General features: G+C 41.7%; 1 protein-coding gene across 1 annotated transcript in view; it reads right to left on the bottom strand.

Moving 5' to 3' along the window:
- LOC138610385 (citron Rho-interacting kinase) overlaps positions 1-16,327 on the bottom strand; it is a 43,501-nt gene extending 27,174 nt beyond the window's left edge. Inside the window, exons 1-9 of the mRNA XM_069683128.1 lie at positions 16,032-16,327; positions 11,819-11,931; positions 10,772-10,915; positions 10,496-10,615; positions 4,275-4,445; positions 4,033-4,086; positions 3,893-3,946; positions 3,109-3,249; positions 1,551-1,676 (exon numbers count right to left, since the gene is read on the bottom strand). Coding sequence (XP_069539229.1) covers positions 1,551-1,676; positions 3,109-3,249; positions 3,893-3,946; positions 4,033-4,086; positions 4,275-4,445; positions 10,496-10,615; positions 10,772-10,915; positions 11,819-11,931; positions 16,032-16,098 — 990 coding nt within the window. The 5' untranslated portion in view covers positions 16,099-16,327. The remainder of the gene's footprint in view (positions 1-1,550; positions 1,677-3,108; positions 3,250-3,892; positions 3,947-4,032; positions 4,087-4,274; positions 4,446-10,495; positions 10,616-10,771; positions 10,916-11,818; positions 11,932-16,031) is intronic.
- Positions 16,328-19,219: the final 2,892 nt, after the last annotated feature.

Below are 19,219 nucleotides of genomic sequence, written 5' to 3' on the forward strand. Positions count from 1 at the left end.
TCTTATAACCTTATAACGATCACATGAGACCTCCCCTGTTGTTTTGCCCTTATTCTGAATGAATAAAGCTCAGGTAGGGTTGAGGATTGTGTATTAACAGTACGCACTGGGTGTAGCGACGTGAACACACTGTCATGAGTTCTTATTGTTTAATTTTGTATTTAATATATTGTGTTCTTGTCTTGATTTAGTCTTGTTTAGTTATGTAATTCATTTGTGTTTCATTGTCTAGAGATTTTCTCCTTGAGCTCTGCTGTCACAGTCCTGAGTTTGGTTTTTAGTATTTCCTGTTTTATTTTGTAGTTCTTGCCCTGTGTTTGTTTTGTCTTGTTTTACTTCCTGCCTTTGTGTGTTTTCCCGCCTGTTGGATTATGTGCCCTGCCCTGATTGTTTTCACCTGCTCCCTTGATTGTTTCACCTGTGCCCGATTAGTTTCACCTCCCCAGTGTATTTAGTCTTTCGGTGTGTTTGAAACCACATACTATCACACTAATCATACTAACCGTGACGTAAAATTGAGTATGTCATGCGTTCCCATCTCATAGTATGCAATTTTGTGTATGCGAGAAATGCCCGGATGTATACTAGATTGGCCCGGATGTTTGAGTATGAGACGGGAGCTCACTGGTTGTACTCAACCGCCCCAAAATGCATTGCGGCTATTCAGCTTCTACTATGATGGAGATGGACCGGAGATCAGACCGGACATACGTAAACAATTAGGTCACGTGATACGGAGAAGACGGCTCTGAGTATGATGCCAACGGCATCCTAATAGCCAGGTTAGTAGGCAGTATGCAGCACATACTGTTTGAGTATGTAGTAGGCAGTACGTTAGTATGCCGTTTCGGACACAGCATTTGTCTTCCCTTGTCCCGGTGCTAGTTCGTTGTCATCTGTCCAAGTCCATGCATCATGTTATTCTCAGTGATCTCAGTGGATTACTTATTGCCTGTTTTGTTGGACCTTTTTTGGATTTTGTTTGCCTGCCCCCCTTGGATTCCTCATATCAGTAAGCCTTCTGTTTCGCCTTCTGCCTTTTTGTTTAAATAATTACTTACATCAGTCTGCATCTGGGTCCTCAACCATTTGTTTAAAACCTAAACCTTGACACACACGTTATGTACTAATAACAAAACTAATTTGTTTGATTATAAATTGAATAAATAATATAATTTGTCCCACCCTAACAGAAGCAACACAGAGCTAACAGGAGAGTGAGAAACATGTTGTTCAAAGACAGTCCGCACACGCCCACGCTAATTAGGTAAACTAATTGAGAGCACTTGTGTGGGTGTACCATGGCTGTGTAGGAGATTTAAAGTGAGACAATATTATGTGAAACTATTTATTGTACAGGGTTCCTTTATTCCCCTGGTATACTGAGGTAACAGTTTTAATCAAACATGAAGATACAAGATCATAAATCTGAGTTTTCAAAACATATTATGTAAAATAGCACTTCCTCTGCAGCAATGACAATGAGCTATGTTTATCTCACACCTCCTCTGATTATTTTAGCTCGACAAAAGTGGTGAAAGGTGGAATACCAGAATCTTATCTGCCATCTGCTGAATCTGCTGGGCTTTGCTCTGGATCTCATCCTTCAGCTTAGTCTCCCGACGCTCAACAATCTCCAGCCTTTTCACCTGGTTCTCCAGAGTCTTCCTCCCATCCTGCACACACACACAGCACAAGTATCGCACAAACATACTAAATCAGAGCCTCATAGAACGCTTCTTTTAGCGTGCAAAATGCAACGTCAGGTCAAAAGTGCCACAGTCAATAGAGCTTTTCTGCTATGAGAACATAATTGCACGTTTCCTGGAAATGCTAATTAGACTTAGGATTTCCACTTCAGGGAAGAATTGATGAGATTCTGCAACAGCTGCATCCATTTGGCTTGTTAGTGATGCACCTCTGCAATGTTTATACCTCATTATCCCAAGCTCCTCACAATGGTTCCAAAGAGCCAATTTGCATTCATTTGTGATTTTGTGAGAAGTCTTTGGAGCTGTTGAAATTTGACCACATGTGAAATCTCTTCCCTTTGACCCTCTTGATCAAATTAACCAATGCCGATCACCAGATTGACATGCTTATTGCAATGTGAAATGTTCACAACAACCTTTCTTTCTCTGCAAAAGTAAAGTATACTTGAAACTACTGACACCATGAATGAATACATGGTCCATACAAATGCATATATTGTATATTACACTCCATCTACATGTGGTGTTCTCCATGTTCTACAAGACATATCAGGGCAAACATGAGCAGTCATCTCCATGGCTGGGCCTGTCTGCTTTTAACCTGCAGTGTACCAAGGACAGGCTGAACAACACGTTTTCAGATTGGCAGGTTTGTGATGTCACAAACCTAAGGAGCCAATCCCGTTAATGGACGGGGTGACGCTACGCATATCATCAGTTGGCTGTATTTTCCTTCCAATGGCTACCCAAAGGTGGACTAAATGTAGATATTGTTCTGATCCTTAACACTTCATTAATTTAAATGATATTGTTATTATTTCTGATCATTATTTTTGACAGACAAATGTGCTAACAATTTACAAATGTTTGTAAATGTGAAAGCAGAAGCAGTGAGCCACTGAAGAACAATTAGTGAGGTCACAAGCAGACTGATTAGCTTTATCGAGATCAATAACAACATTTCCATTCAAAACACAAAAAGTCTGCATACAATAGACACAGCAGGGCTTGTGGTAATATTTGTACATTACACAGTGTCATGCATTCAAAGTTGCAGTTAATTGACCCTGTGTGCCAAAACAGGACAGCGCTACAAATCAGAAAATATAAATATCCTGAGAGCCAAAGTGGACATATTAAAACTATGTGACATGAGATCATGTCGTTCCTCAGAAGGTGCAAAAACAACATGTTTACGACAGAACATATGGGCTCTAAATGCTCAGCAGACACCCGAGGCAGATTTATTTATGCAACACTTTCAACAAAGAGGTTTGCGATGTTGCAAATGACATGTTTCACAGGATAACAAGAAGAAACAGGCAGGAGGCCAGAACACAGATATGCTTAGTGGTTTGTGTGCACTGTGCTTGTGATAACAGAGCAGTGTATGTACCTCAGTCTCCCGAAGGCGTCTACGCAGGCTGTCACTGGAGTCTTCTTTGTTCTGTAGCCTCTCCATATCTCGCTCCAAGCGCTCTTTGGCCATTTTCATACTCTGAAGGAGGTCAGTCGCTTCGGCACTGGCCTTTAACGACTGGGGGTTAAATAGAAATATCAGTCAAAAGGGGCGACATGTTATTTTCAAAATCTCTAATACACACTGACACTTTAGAATGAATAATAAGTATGACGTGACACTGGGTTAAAATACTCTGGTCTTGGCCTACCAGCTCACAAACTAATGCATATTGCTGATATGAAATCCTTAACAAACTTCATCATGTCATTTTTGGAAAGAAAGTTCTACCCTTCTGATTATTTTATAATCTAGCTTGCTAAAAGTGGATCCATCCCAAATGTGGGGCCAGTCAGGCTTGAATATCAGCACCAGAACCTCATGTGCTCTTGGCAGAGTGGATGAGCCTTTAAATATTCATTCCCAGAAAAAAGGCAAGGAGGATGAAATTATGTTTACCAATGAGGCAAAACTGTTTGATTGCTGTTAATTAGGCAGTAACTCTAAGTTTTAAAAGACAGCATAATTGTTCTCAGGCCATAGATCAAATCTGACTGTGGACCACAGCTTCAGAAAGAGAAGGAGAGAAAAGGAGAGGTCAGAAAGGGTGCAGAAGGAGTTACACAATCATCCTAAAGTGTCAAATGCTGTTACATCTCTTCCATTTGGAGCACAAGCTCATATAAATTATTCATTAATCTTCCCAGTAGAAATATTCAACCTTGGCAAGCTTCTCTTGAAGATCCTGGATCCTTATCTGCTGCTCAGCACTGGTCTAAAAGAGAAAGATACAGCCATTATGATACGTGAAGACGGATATTTCAACAACAACATCTTAATAAAATTTAATTTATAAGCTACCTTCTCCAACTTGGTCATCTGGTCCTCTGCTTCTGCTTTGCCTTGCTCTTTTGCCTGGGAAGATAGAGAAACCCTGAGTTCCTTTCCAGTAATGATTATAACAAGCAAAGGGTTAGGTTGAACTTCATCTTTAAGTTACACTGTGAGTCCTACTCCTATATAACATTGGTACAGTACGTGTAAAATAAACCATGACTCCTCTCTATGTAATGATCAGCATCCTTTACAGCTTTGTTTTAGACCTTCTGCATCCTGTGCTGGTAGTCAGCGGTCTTCCTCTTCAGCTCCTCGCTGGTCTGCCGAGACTCCTTCAGCTCGGCCTCGTACAGGTCGCTGCGGCGACGAGCAGCAGACAGATCCTCCTCCAGCTGTCTGATGGAAACTCGCATCTCCTCCAGCTGGGCATGATACTCCTGCACACAGACCACAGGACAGCCCTTGTTTTATATGCTGTTATTAGCAATGTGTTTATATAGCTTTATAATTGAACCCTAAAGATGTTCATGATGCAATTATTAAGACTTTTATTGCCGTAGCATCACACAATAAGCATGGATTTAGCAGAAGTTTCTTCAAAGAAAAATTGCCAATAACTTTAGAAAAGACATTTCCAATATTATGAGTATAGGAAACATTAAACTCAATAGAGCTCTTCCATAAAGTACAAAGAATGGGAGACAGTCTTTCAGCATTTCTTGCTACTCAGGCAATGAACAAATGCACAAGTAAATATGCCCTTCTACCACTGCAGCAAATTAGGGGAAATTGGCAGAGTGATTACCGTCTGTCTTAAATGGAAAAGAGCTCCTCAGCAGCCCAAATGTTGTCTGACCTGAACAAGAAGCCACTGCATCATTTATAGGAACAAATATTTTTATAACAGATGTTTTTTTTCAGTTGCACTGGAACAGAAGCACATGATGAAACCATTCCAACACAGAGAAGACAAATAGCTTGCATCAATATTATACATCCATTTTTGGGAGAAATGGTGTGCAGAGCCACTGCAAATGTGGTCGCACATAACCACACTACAAAAAACTCTCAACAGAGAGAGAGGCTGGGAGAAACATGTAATCTGCCAAAGTTATTTAATGCACGTGTCTGTTTAATGATAATTAGTCACCGCCTTTCAGATCTAATTTCAACCACCTCATCAGCTCGCAAGGCACACTGGCCCGTCTGTCAGGCTAATGGAAAGTAGCACTCCTCTGCATTTAGTGAGACTGATGCTCGACCGACACAGATTAGAACAAGTGAAGTTGACACCATCAGACACGGTGAAGCCAATTTCACAATAGTTCAGCTGAAGTGGAACAGGAGGTTACACGCGTGACCGCGGATCTCTGAGGGAAACGACTCAGAGATCAGGTTAGCTGCTGTTGTTCCTCCCATACGGGAAAAGGGTTGTGATCGATGCTGCGCACAACCACCTCACTTTGGAGAAACACCAACAGTGAGGTTGGTTGTGCCGAGTAAGTACCCAGTGCCTACTTATCACTGATCATTGTGGGTCAATGAGAATTGACTGGATCACCTGGGAACTGCCTTTCATCTGTTCAATACATGGAAAACATGAACGCAAAACATCGACTCAGTAAGTAAGACAAGCACATTCAGCTTTCAAAATAAAGTATGTCCTTCGCTCACTGAAGCTACCTGTTGCACAAAAAGCAATTGTATAACAAAGGTACATGAATTAAGCCTTGGAGGATGCTTTAAAAACACTCCCAAAAGAGCAGATAATTCCTTATGCAGTCGGTCTCTACTACCTAATTTTATTCAACTGTATTATTAGCCTAACCACAACTAGGCATGACGTGTCACAGTGATGTGCATTTGGCTAAAAGAGGAATGTTCAGCACATAAAGAGATTTTTCGGCCTTATCCAAACCAAAGACAAACGAACAATGTAATACATGTACATTTCTGCGTGGATCACATTGGTGAGGATGCAGGTATTTTACCTGAGACATGCACCTTTGCCCTCATTTGTTAACTCAATATTATACATGTACAAATCTAATAGTCTTCTTCTACAGGCTTCAACCAGTTCAATCCAGTCAGCGAGAAACAACAAGAAAAAAATCAGACAAAGACAGACTTTTCATCACAAAGCTAAGTTAGCCCAATGAGCTTTGCCAATCTGCAAGACAGCTGAAGACAGCAAGAGTCAGGCTTATATTTCTAACTCCGTCCACCAGTCGGTTTAGAACCGAAGAAGTCTTTCAGATGAGAGGTGAAACGTCTTCAAGAACCAAGTCCAGTTGCCTTTTGGATTAAGCTTAGAATTACATGACCTGGAAGACTGAGCACCTTCACAGACGTGGATGTGAACACATTTAGCTTTGCAAATGTTTACATGTGCATGTGAGGCCTCAAGGACCCATTCAGTGTGTTAAAAACTCTGAATGTAAGTATAACAGTGTGAGAAGACAGTCTGCTTTTTAAGACAACTGATACGGACTGCTTTACAACAGTGCTTTTTTTTCTTGGCCCTTTCATTATGCACTAGGCCTGCACAACAGAGACAAAAATGTGCGATAACATTGTTCAATATTATGAGGATATGACATGATAAATATAAATTAAAGTGTGCATATTAGCTCTGAGTTACACTTTCTTTGTCTTTGTCCTATTTGTGATGTCTTACACACTAGTTTCCTCCCTCTTGTCTCCTTCCTCCATCGTGCTAGCTAACCTGGCAGTCGCCACCAAACTGCCTCCAATTAATCAGAGGGTAGCTGCAATTAGCTGGCACCTCATCCGATTTGCCAAATGGTGTGAATGCTTGGTCCATGTATCCAGGGCTGACAGGTCAAATGTTCACACACTGAGTGTAAGAGCATGACACGTGTACATGAAATGTTTTTTCTTATTGTTACAATTCAGGCAATTGTCTTTTGCAACGCGGCTATTGTGCATGTTCACAATGCGATAATGATGAAGGATTGTGCAACCCTGTTAATCACATAAACAACATATATCTTACACACTATATGCTCAGAAAGCATCAGGTCCTCTAACACAAGCGTTTCCCTGCTTTTGTCTCTTCAGTAAAATGTCTCTTTGCATATGTTTGCAGGTCTCACACGCTTTGGCACAGACTGCCTTTCTCTGAAAATGAATCAGTCTACAATCTACTGCTTGTTGTTCCAACATCGCATGGCTTCTGCATGAGAATGATAAACACTGCATTCATATGACAGAGCGTGGGAGACAGATGCTTTTCAAGATGAAATGCTGGATTTAGCTGGCGTAAATGCCCTGCTGAGAAGCACCGCTGGGAACTCGGAGCCAGAAAATATGCATGAGCAGAAAACTATCCTCGTATAATAGCAGAAACAGACTTCAATTACACTCCAATTAAATCATTTACTGATACAACATTTGTTTGGAACAGGTCTGTAATTTTTTAGCCTGTAAGTCAAATAAAACATTGAATTACTATGTAAATACAAGGAGGTGATAAAAATAGATGCAACAACTATGAATACGTACAGGCAAATAAATGTTTACACTAATCAGGGAAACTACTGGACAGGAGACACAGCCTGAGTAAATGAATGAAACATGCCAAACTAGCATCTCATATCATTAGTCAGTCTGATCACTCGGTGAGGCTGTGAAATGAAGTGTCAGGGTGAATGATAACTAATGCTCAGTCTGTCAGGCTCAGACGTACATGCTTAAGTTTACATTAGCATAGCACACTTTGAGGAAAAGGATCTGGCAGCTCCTCCTGAGGGCTTCCTTAGCGCCTCAGTATGCTTCAAATGAGATGCAAGGCGTAACACGAGATGAAACCCCTTTCCGATTGGCGGGCTTGCATGTGGCCATTTTCTGCAACTTTCCTCAACAGACACTGAGGGTACAAGGGTACCAACTGTTTGTTTTGCTCCCCTGTTGGCTTTGAATGCACCCTGGTAGAAGTAGGTCAGCTCCTCCCCTGGTCCAGCCCCTTAATTGGCCTGAGCTTATTTAAAGCACCTGTGGCATCATGGCTGCCTCTGTCCTTTGTCTCTGCCTGGTGGTTGCCACATGGTCCCCTCTCTGACTCTGAGGTAGGTAATGCGGCCAGAAGATTGTTTCAAATGTGTGTTGTACATTGGTCAAAGTGATTTTGCAGTTACTTAGTGACTAAGGTGAATTTGTTTGGAATAGTCTCCTGTCTGCCGGTCTCGTTCTACCTGGTCGTATTGGTGTTCCTTCTCTATGGAGTGTGTATGATCCCCTCAAGTCATCCTAGTAAAGTCACCTTTATGTCCAGGTATGAGTCATTTTAGTTATTGGTAAGGAGGTATGTAGACATTACATAATTGTACATCTTACTATGTTTTGAACATCTTATAATATGTGTGTTTTCTTGTATGTCAGGCCTTTATTGGCTGCTGTTTGGCCTCAGCTGTTGTTGCCACTAGTGTACTTCCTTGTGTTGCTGCTAGTATCAGTCTGTTTTACCTAGTGTTTGTATTATCATTGCCTGACGATACCAAGCTGTACATTTTAGATTGAACCAGCTGGTTTGTTTTGTTTGATACGTGTTATTTTCCTCTTTCAGTGAAGTTGGCGGCCGGCTTGTGGTGGAGGCTAGGCACTTAAGGTGGTTCCCTGCACTGGTTGTAGTAAGAGCACGGGGACACGATATTGTCAAATGTTTGCTGTGGTTGTGGATTGCAGTGAGTTCACTAGCGGTGGGTAAGTTGCACTCCTGGAACACACCCTTAAGTGATAGATTGCCTCCCCATTGCTGGCCTCCACTCACTTTCCCCCTTTTGTTAATTTTGATGTTTTAGTGGAAGTGTTTTAAACAAAATAGCTCAATCATTGTAATAAACTTGAGATACTTTTCCATAAAATATTGGATTGAAATTCATTACAAACCGAACCGATTCCCTCCCCTTAGCAGACACGTCCAGTCATTAATTAGTAACTATAAAATCTGCTTTTCTTTTTGGAACCACGTCTCTGTCTTGCCTCAGTGTTTGAACCTTTTTTACCTTTTGTACGATTAAGGTGTCAATACATATTTCCTGGGGTGAAATCCCCCAGGTGGTGTCTGGTCAGTGAGATCCTTGTTGTTGGTTAAACACCAGCTCACCCTGCCACATTAGCAAATAGCCAGGGGTGTGGAGATGAAAAAGAGGGCAGCAGCACAAGCGATCGGTAAGTTCTTATGTTGGGCTACAAAGTCCAAACAAAACAATGACTTTAGGCTAGTTTGATTGTTACTGAAGCTGTTTACATGTTTGGTTGCATCAAGGAGACATGAAGTTTATCTGAGCTACTCTGATGTAAAGTCCACACAAGAAAACAATCACAGCAGGATCTGACTTTTAAGATCTCTATCTTATAAACATGTTTAAGACATTTTCATGTGTACAGGTCCGACACCATCGAAGCCTCTGAGCGCTTCATGTCAGCATTCATCCTGTCACACACTCATTCATACTGATGCTGCTATGCAAAGTGTCAATCTGCCCATCAGTCATCCCATTCCTCCTAAACGCACTCTGACTAATTCCATATATCAAGTGATGGTCATAAAACCTGTTTGTTGTGCAGTATGAACCAAGGCCTCAGCACCTCATCACGACAGCCTGCCCACTGCATCAGTGCTCTCTTCACTCGTAGGTATATGGCTCTCGTCACCATAGCAACCATTGCACAATGTATTCAGTGCTTGGTAACCAGCACTAGTGTAGGCTGTGGAAAACAGGTTGCTTTTCTATTACCTTCTTTCAAAAACGATGGTGCGTGATGCCAGGAGGATGATTTTTCATGCTGCGTATTTATTGTCCTAAACTGTCAATCTTGTAACAGCTTAATTCGCACTGTTAGCAACACTCAAGCGGTGCTGCCACCCATGCAGAAATATACACACACAAACACCCAAAACATGCCACACTCTCATCACATTAGATTTCAGTAATTAAGGGCTGCACGTACAACAAAGCTCAGGGAGAACGGTAGATATATTGCATCATCAAACTGTACACTGCTGTTAGATTAAGGAATTGAACAAAAGGTGACAATAATTCCCGTGTACAGGGTATTGTAACTTACATGCTTTAGGTGTTGTACTCACTGCAACCCTATAGAAAGGAGTTGGGTTCCAACATCATGTTCTAATTAACACCCACACCCGCCACATGCAGCCTTGGTCAGTCTGATAGCCATTACTAAACACTTGCATGACATTTTTCTGTTGACAGGCTGACATTTGTTCCTGCTTCATGAATTACATACAGTTCAGAACTCTAATTATCCACTGAAGAAGACCCAAACAGAGACCCACACTTGTACAATGATCTTGCATGATATCTAAGTGATTGTGATGTTAGATGATCTGTGATTTGGCTTCCTGTGCCTCGATGCAGTTCTGAGCCCACAACATTAGGAGTAAATGGCAAATATCTCAATCCACTGACCTACTAAAACGACACCCACAATGCCAACCTACCTGTTCTTTTATCTCTTGTAGCTTGTTGCTCTGCTCCCGGATGTCATGAAGGAGCTGCAGGGCTTTATCGTCCTCCTGTGACACCTCCATTCGAGCCTGTTCCAAGCTGCGCTTTAGACTCTGAAACCAAGAAATGCATGTCTTCCGTCAATTAATAGTGTGTGTGGTCCAACCAGCTACAATAAATACAGTTAAATATCCTGCAATCCTAAAAGCCCATTGCATACATCGCACGGTCCTTGTTCTGTTCAGTGTAGTGACTACAGTAATACTTACACTACATTCTGTGATATAGGTAGCCAGGTCCTGTTCCAGGATGGTCCTCTGGGTTTCTGAGGCCTTCAGCTCTATGTCCTTCTGCTGCAATACTGACTCGAGGTCAGACATCTTCCTCTGGACAAGTGAGATTTCCTGCTCAACCTGGAAACGAGAGCAAAGCATGGACCCGACATCTCTAAGTTTAGTATTGTTGAAGGAATCTTTGAGGCCCATCTATGTGAGTAACCTTTAAGTGTCTCTTGGTCGTGTAGCTATGTTATGGAATTGTATTACAGTTAAATATCAACAATATCATCACAATAAACTAACATCTCTGTTTGTTTGAGTGTGCAACTGTGCAAGGCTGCACATGCTTGTTGGCACATGACATTTATAGCGATTGATACTGCAATTAGTTGTGCCATTACAGCATTACAGGAGGCCCGAGGAGCATTGGCAACCAGAGGAAGAGCAGGTCTGGCATCAAAGTCACAGATACACAGTCACAGCACTCAGAGTATGCTAGCACTAACAGAAGGCAAACACATGTTCACAACAATCCTCCGCCACAATAAAGCAGCGGGTCAACATTGAACTGTAATCCAACCTTGCTGCAGACAATGATTTGATACTTTTCAATATAATTTTACACGGTTATCTGACTATAATATTGGTAAATGATGGTTTATAAGAAAGGAAGTAACTACATTCTACGCATTAGTACATTCAGCAGCTCTATAGAAACCTTGTCTGATCTCTTGTCATAGTTTTCCATGGGGAAGATCAGTCGTTTTAAAGCACCGCAATACTTCATTCGGTTCTCTTACTTTCACTTTTAATTTCACCTCATGTGTTAAACAAGAGCTCAAAGTTTCGATGTGTTTACTGTAACAGATTCCTACCAGAAGGACGGCCCCATCAAAACATAGGTGACGTGGCATACTAAGATACATAAACACACACACATGCACGCACACACACACACACACACACACTCGGCCACATTGTGAAGGCAAAGTGATAAACAGATGGCTGATTTAGCTCACTCTGGAAACTAACTCTTACCATGTGAAGAGTAATACCTGTGACATGTGTCCGGCAAGTTTGGCAGTTTGGGATTTTTAATGCAGTTTTTCCAAACGAGACGGTCGTATCCGGAGAGCCGATGGATGTCGTCACTAATCTGTAAGAGAGGAGACCGCAGGCGGAGGATGGAAGATCGGGAATAGGCAAAGCAACATGACAGTAAACAGTCTTTATGGACGACCTCTCTTGCAAACTGAAGGGCTGACTCAGCGCTCTTATGTAAAACTCTTACTTTTTATAATCACACAGATATAGAAGGCTACTCTTATTCTGTCCTTTGGAACGATTTAGTATACTATGAATCTAAATGTTAATCTATTGGACGAGTAACAAGGGATATCAAATGCAGTCAGAACTAGGAAAATATACATGTTTATTACACACAGCTAAAGGAGCAAGTCTGCCCTTCTTAAATACCTTTGTGAATTAAATATTGGTTCTATTACCAAGGACGATAAACAAACAACAAGCATCAAAGCCTTGACAAATTCACACAGCAGAGAGACCCAGTCCATCCACGATAGCAACGCTTTAGACACACGGTTACACTCCTCCTTTTAAACATGATTACACAGATGACTAACAGTTTCTTCACAGTTTAGGTATTAAGTATACCACAGGAGATCCATACTGCGCTGCCCAAATATGCGCTCATATTTCTAGCTCCACATCGTCTATAAATAGCCTGCTCGTGTTCACACAACAGCCTCTTTTACCACCACTGGATATATTTGGCAGCTTTTGTGATCAAGCGGCAGGCAGAAGAATGAGCGACGGAGGGAGAATGTCTATTAAAAGCAGAGCCTCTCCTCCCACTCCTCCCTACAGTAACATGCTCAACACAAGCTAATATGTGGATTGCTGTGTTTTTAATGCTGCATGATTGTGTTCATGTGAATTTACCACTTACGTTGTCTGTTAATTACAATACTGTGTGGCACCAGCTGTGCATAACCCTTGGATTGCTGCCCTGCAGATCACATGCAGTGGCATCAGAGTTGGAAAAACTAAAGCATGCACACACTGCAGATGAACAAACTCGATGGGTCTCCAGATACGACTCTGGTCATTGCTAATTTTTCCCAGAAATGTGACTGGTAGAATAATTATGCCCAAAGGGCCAGTTTGGGTTCAGTAACACAGCAGGCAGCATAGTATGTGTCTGTAGCTGCATCAGATTACTGTCTGATATTAAAGTTTTGTTGGCAAGACATGATGCAGAAGCAGGTGGCTTGCAACAGTGATGATGACATGAGCAGAGTGTTAGCTGAGGTCAAATGTTCTCCTGCACATTCTGATCTCTGGCCTGTAAGCATGTAACACCATTGGCACATATCATCATGCTGTCTGCATGTTGCTCTGAAACCAGCGGGTAAAGCAGTTGGAGAAACTATTTTTACCCTGCAGGTGTGATCCCCCAATGATTCTAACACTAAGACGCAGGAGGCCTGGCTAACGTCTCCTGGTGGCTCTCAGAGCTCCAAACCTTCTAATGAATGTCGTACATCTCTATATGCTGACACAATAACAACACAGCATGATGTAGTGATGTATACTTCTTAACAATGCAGAGAACTTCCTTAACAGCCAGCCGGTGGTAAAGTTGGTGGTTACAGGGTGCCATCCGAACATGAGGCACCAGATGGGACTCGGATTTGGCTGTCTTCCTCTTAGACCCAAGTGCTAGCTGACTGCCCATAATGAGCTGAGCTAACAGACTGTGCAGCTGGGCTCCTCCTCTGCAATAATTAGTTGCCTGAAAGCAATTACTAATAACTATACTCTTAACAGCTCATTACAACTACAAGAAAGACAGTCCGACCACTGAGCTGGCCTCTCCGTGTCAGCTGAACATTTCAGAATTCTTGTTATTAAAAAAATAGCTTTTACTTGTTCCAGTTCACAAAACAACCACAACATGTGCATGCAATGTACTCAGACATTTTTCACAAGCTGCTGTTTTATTGGGGCTAATCAACAACTGACCAGTAACGTTCAGTGAGGAACATTGGCTTCCAACTCTGTTGAGGAGCTCTTTCTCGTGGGTTGAATAATGTGTGCTAGGCTGTGAGTCAGAGTTGTTGAAGAGGAGGAGAGTGGAGAGAGGTTGCATCCCAGTCATGGTGTTGCTCTACATTCAGTCTGCAGGGTGACCATGGGCCAGGGCTACTGTATAGGCTGTAGGCAGCGGTGAATCACAGACCTGTTGCAACACTGTAGTGGCACAGATCCTTCTCTAGAAACACGCTCACAGTCCTCATGCCATCCACTCCCCTCCAGTTTGATCTTTCAGCCCGTCCTCTCCACATATACTTAGAGACCTTTTATGCTTATTGTCATGACAACAACCAATTATTGATACCACCATCATGCAGGAAAGACTGAGCGCTTCTGCCATTGCAGCAGTCCTCTGATTCAAACATTGTTTTCCAGCTCCACAGTTTTAGTGAGTCCCAGCCTCAGTCCCTAAACACAGCCTCATCCATAGAAGCCACGCTTAATATTACAACATACAGCATACATACATTTTTGGAGATGCCATATATCGTCCTAGTGATTTTGATCGGTTACCACAACTCTTGCATGTGAATATCTGAGATTTCAAGAGCAAATTCTGCAAAGGTTAAACACCAGCATGAAGGTGCTGCAAGTGAAGGTGGTGACTCTTATCCTTGTGGCCTGATGGTTAATGCACCAAACCTACCTTTGCACTTTTACGTGTGCAGTTCCCAAACCAGTTGTAGGAAGGATTTTAGATGCTAGAATACAGAGAGTATAAATATTCAGCCTTCAACTACAAATTTGCTGCATGGTATCAACCCTCGAGTCTCAAATGACAAGCTTGATGTTCTGTGGTCGTCTTACATAACGAGGTAGGTTGAAAATAGCTCTTTTTTTCACGGTGGCCACCAAAGCCACAGACCTGCACCTGAACGCTCTGGCGTTAACACGACTGGTCGAGTTGACAGAATATCACAATCTACAAAAGTATGCTGAGCACTCGGGGAAAGCACTTCAAAAATCCGGTCCATCATTATATCACAAATGTAGATGACAAAGAGGATCTGTGTGGGCTTCACAAGGAGGCTTTGGGGAAAATGATACTTGAGGATATGGAGCAGAAGAGCCCTCTCTGCTGCTCTCGGCACAACTCACACCGGCACTGACAGGTCTGTTCTGGAGAGTTTGAATACACACAGGTGTCTCTCATTTCCTCCTACCAGGAATTTGCTCTCCCTCAACACAGACAGGTAACAACTGATTAGAATAAACACCTGCAGATGTGACTGCACAGGACTCCTGCCAAACTTAATATAACCATTAATATGATAAATACAGTAGATGTTCTACCATATAAGCATAAATGACATTATAAGCTTGCTGTAGATCGTATTACTGTTTGCTATCTATTTGTCCATCAGTCTATATAAGTCCCTCTATCTCTCCCTCAACATCCTCATTAATATTCAGTTTTGTTCTGCCTGAAAAGTCCTGTCAGTACTTTAACACGTGATCCAGATGAACAAGTGCCATAAAGAAGCAAGTTTCCTTCACCTCTCTCTTCTAGCCATGGCAAACCCTGCTGTTACCATAGAGATACTTTCCTCCAGCCATCTTTATCTTGTCATACTTTTCCGACTTTGTAATTTCTGCTTTCTTCCCGGGCTCAACCCCAACTGTTACAGCACCTTACTGGAAGCTTTGGAGGATCCAAACACAGTCAGATGAACTTTGTGTCAAAACTTAGAGATTAATTAGATTACTGAAAAAGAGCATGCAGCGGTCTCGTTATGAACATATACAAACAGTGCAGAGTTTGAACGCCACCCCGGGGAGTGATAGCCATCTGTACGAGTGTATGCTACAGTAAGCAGAGCGATGAAGAGAGATGGGCAAACAAAGACACAGCATTTCAGTGTCGTGACCAAGAATAGCACTCACTCCTGATACAGCTGCTGCATAATCCCGCTGCTACCAGTGCTATCTCATCACTCTATAAATCCTTAACTGTAGTGTCAGTCAATCAGTCAGGCAGGTAATAGTTCCAAGATTCTGAGGAGGGGAAAATAAGCACACACTGAAGCAGCTCGGACCTACAAAGCAAAGAGAGTGGTTTCCTTTTCCCTCCAAGACATCATCCTTCCTTATCTTTGAAAGGAGCAGTACTATCATAAAATAGTGATGCACTTACCCGAAGACTGGTCCAGCTGATGAAGCTCCTTAGACGCGGCACCACCTCGTCCAGTAAGCCCGTTCATGTGGGGTCTCCCTCGGAAGCCACCAGCCAGAATGAGAGCTTCGCTGGTTCATCAAATTCGGGGATGTCATCCTCACTGGGGAGAGAGTGAAGCCGAGGGGGGAGAGAGAGATGTGCTGTGGCAGTGCAGAGAGCTGTGAGGCAGCAAGAGCGTGTGGAGATTACTGCTCACAGAGAGCTAGATCGGAGGAGAGGGAGGGAGGGAGAACTACAGAGAAATGGCATTGTAGAGTAATGCATCAGACCAGTGATCACATACAGTAGAGTGTGAGAGGGAGCTCTCACCCTCACTCTCTCTCTCTTCTCTGTTAACCGCTCACCCTTACCACCCTCCAACTCCCTCTTCCACTCCCTGTACTGCAGCAGCCGTCACTAATCACACTAATGTATGCGGCTTGAAACACTGTGTTAACAGTCAGCTCCCGATAGTTCCAAAATACTCAACGTAAACATCAGACTCGTTAAACTTCAGCTCATTAGTGACCAAACATACCATGAGCATCATTACACCTTCACTAAATGAGCAGAGGCAGTGAGACCTCACAAGTGGCAGGACGAGGATGTTTATACAGTAAGATTCTGCTTTGATCTTCAAATACACAACAACTACAACAGGTAAACAAAGTTGCAGGTTCTGGCTTGAAGAAAGAAGTCATAAATGCAACATTAAGAATTTTTTAGCATTGTATATTCTTCTAAAAAACTTACAAAAAGTCAATTACTGCAGGGTTTCTAGCAAAAGAGACACCTTTAAATGTTACAGCAGTGCAAAAACATTAATTTTTATAATGCATTATTTGACGTTACATTTCTATAGCATGCAGTGGCCTCTGAGTAGGATTCATACATAGAATGTGAAAGCCACAAAATGAACCTATGAGTCTGTCAAACTTTTACATGACCGTATATCATATTTTTGCTTCCAATAGCATGTTTACAAAAAGTGCATTTGTTCTTCTTTTAGACTTCAACATAAAGCTCTGCAAGGCTGAACAGGAGTGATATATATATATAAAGATATATCATAATCCTGTACAGCCAAAATGTCACGTGCAGCCTTCTATCCCTGACTCTGCATTTCTGTAATGTTTGCAATAAAAGCTTTAAACAGTGACTTGCAACTGTAACACAGCGCAGGAGCTGTAACAGAATGCATACTTGTTACAAAGCATATCCCCTGCACCAGTGTTAACAGTAATACAGTACATGTCATGTCACAACCTAACAAGGTCCCCAGAGTCTGACACGCTTGTTCAAGCTCACCTCAATTTTCTTGTTTTTATGCTAATACAGGCCAAGTGACACGTCAGTGTGATACTGACTTGCAAAGTACCCCCCCACACACACACATTCACACACACATTGACAGATTACACACGCAGTAACAGATGGCAGAACCTAACCTGGCAAGCAGTACTACATCAGCTCAACAGAAGGGACAAGATGCTTAGAAGGTGAAAGCACAGTACTGTACAATCAGTGAGTGTAAAAGTAATCAGCAGCAGACAGAGATGAAGGGCCGCTCATGCTACTCACTGGTTGTTAATTAGACTTTTATGACTGTAGTACGAACAAGGTCATGTAAAAAAAACTTGGTTGCATAACAAAAGAGTGTTTTTGTACCTGAGGCCGAGTCAGAATACCCCCAAATGCTGGCCTGGACTGGATCTCCACTACATCCGTCCTGCTGATTGGAACTGTCTCTTTGCCATTTGCATCTAATGTGTTGATTACATGTTTGTAGTTCAGCTGCTTCAGGCTTCTTTGACTCAAACAAGCAGATCTGTAATTGTAATCTGACAAAGAAACAACGTGTATCTGTCAGAAAACGTACAAAAAGACATCTATGCAATATAATATATTTACAGGAGGAAAGTGCAGAATTCAGAAAGAGGTCTCCTTAAATATGCTTGAGAAAAAATGTACTGATTGATAGAAATAGCCTACTTTTAGTGCCTTTACATAGTTTTGCATGTTGTTTATGTATGACTTTTTTTAAACTTGCCACTTTTTAAAAAACCTTTCAGCTACTGTTCAAATTGAGCATCATAGTAAATGCTACTACAAAACCAGACATGCGGTTTTATGACCCGAAAGATTATTTTTGTCACACATGAAAGCAAATAAATTAAAAACAGCTTAACTTAGTATCTTTTATTATAGTGATTATCATTAGTAAGTAATTTGATAGCTTTCGTCAGGAGAAAGGGTTGCATTTTCAGTGAGGAGTCTTGGATTGATGCAGAGGCATCATACTGATGTTACCTAGCAACAAGGTATTGTATTTCTCTAAGTCAAATCCCCGCTTAAAATTAGATGTAACAATGGAAAATTACAACTATTTCAGCTGTATGTTTTCACTTGGATTTCACTGTATGCAATGTAAAGTAATTAACAACTTCTGACTCACTTCAGAGTCTGCAGACCATGGACATTTCTGGAAGTTTTATTTTTTGTTTCTGCAAAACACTGGGGCATGGGTTTACATAATAATAAAAGTTTATTATGTATATACGGCAAAGCAATGGCAGAAACCATCAAGAGGGCATCTCTTAAATGGTCTCAGAAGTACATCTTCAGTCATCTAGGCATGCCAGAGTAAAAACACTGCCATCCACTGGTTAAACATTGAACAATCAAAACAAGTGTGTTCTACGCAGTTAGGACTATCCGGGAGAAATACTGCAATCTAGAGGTTTGGAGAGCCTGGTTCTGTTACATAACAGGCAGCCAAACCTTGCACTAGTTGAAAAAAGGCAGAGTCAGGCCTCTATGACTAAGGGTTGATGTTACATAAGCAGAGAACAGTAAGTACTAGGAAGATGCTGCTCCAGGTAATTGGTATAATCTGCCACTATTAATGGAGCTAAATTCACTGTTTGAGGGAATTTCATGTTGCTGACTCATCTGGAGTGTCACACAACAATCACAAGACAGATAGACAGAAGGCTATATATTCTCTGCGGGGAAAAAAGTCATTGTGATTGGTGTTAAATATTGGAGCTCTGTAAACACAGTTATAATTCTATTACTGCTGATAGTTAAAAGGGCAATATTTACTAATGTTTTCTATCATTCCCACTTATTTTAGATGTAGATGGTTTTAGATGTAATCATAAAAT

The sequence above is a fragment of the Semicossyphus pulcher genome, unplaced genomic scaffold (genome assembly GCF_022749685.1).
Source record: "Semicossyphus pulcher isolate SPU_LCO1_2020_fin unplaced genomic scaffold, fSemPul1.0.p SCAF_6, whole genome shotgun sequence".
NCBI lineage: Eukaryota > Metazoa > Chordata > Actinopteri > Labriformes > Labridae > Semicossyphus > Semicossyphus pulcher.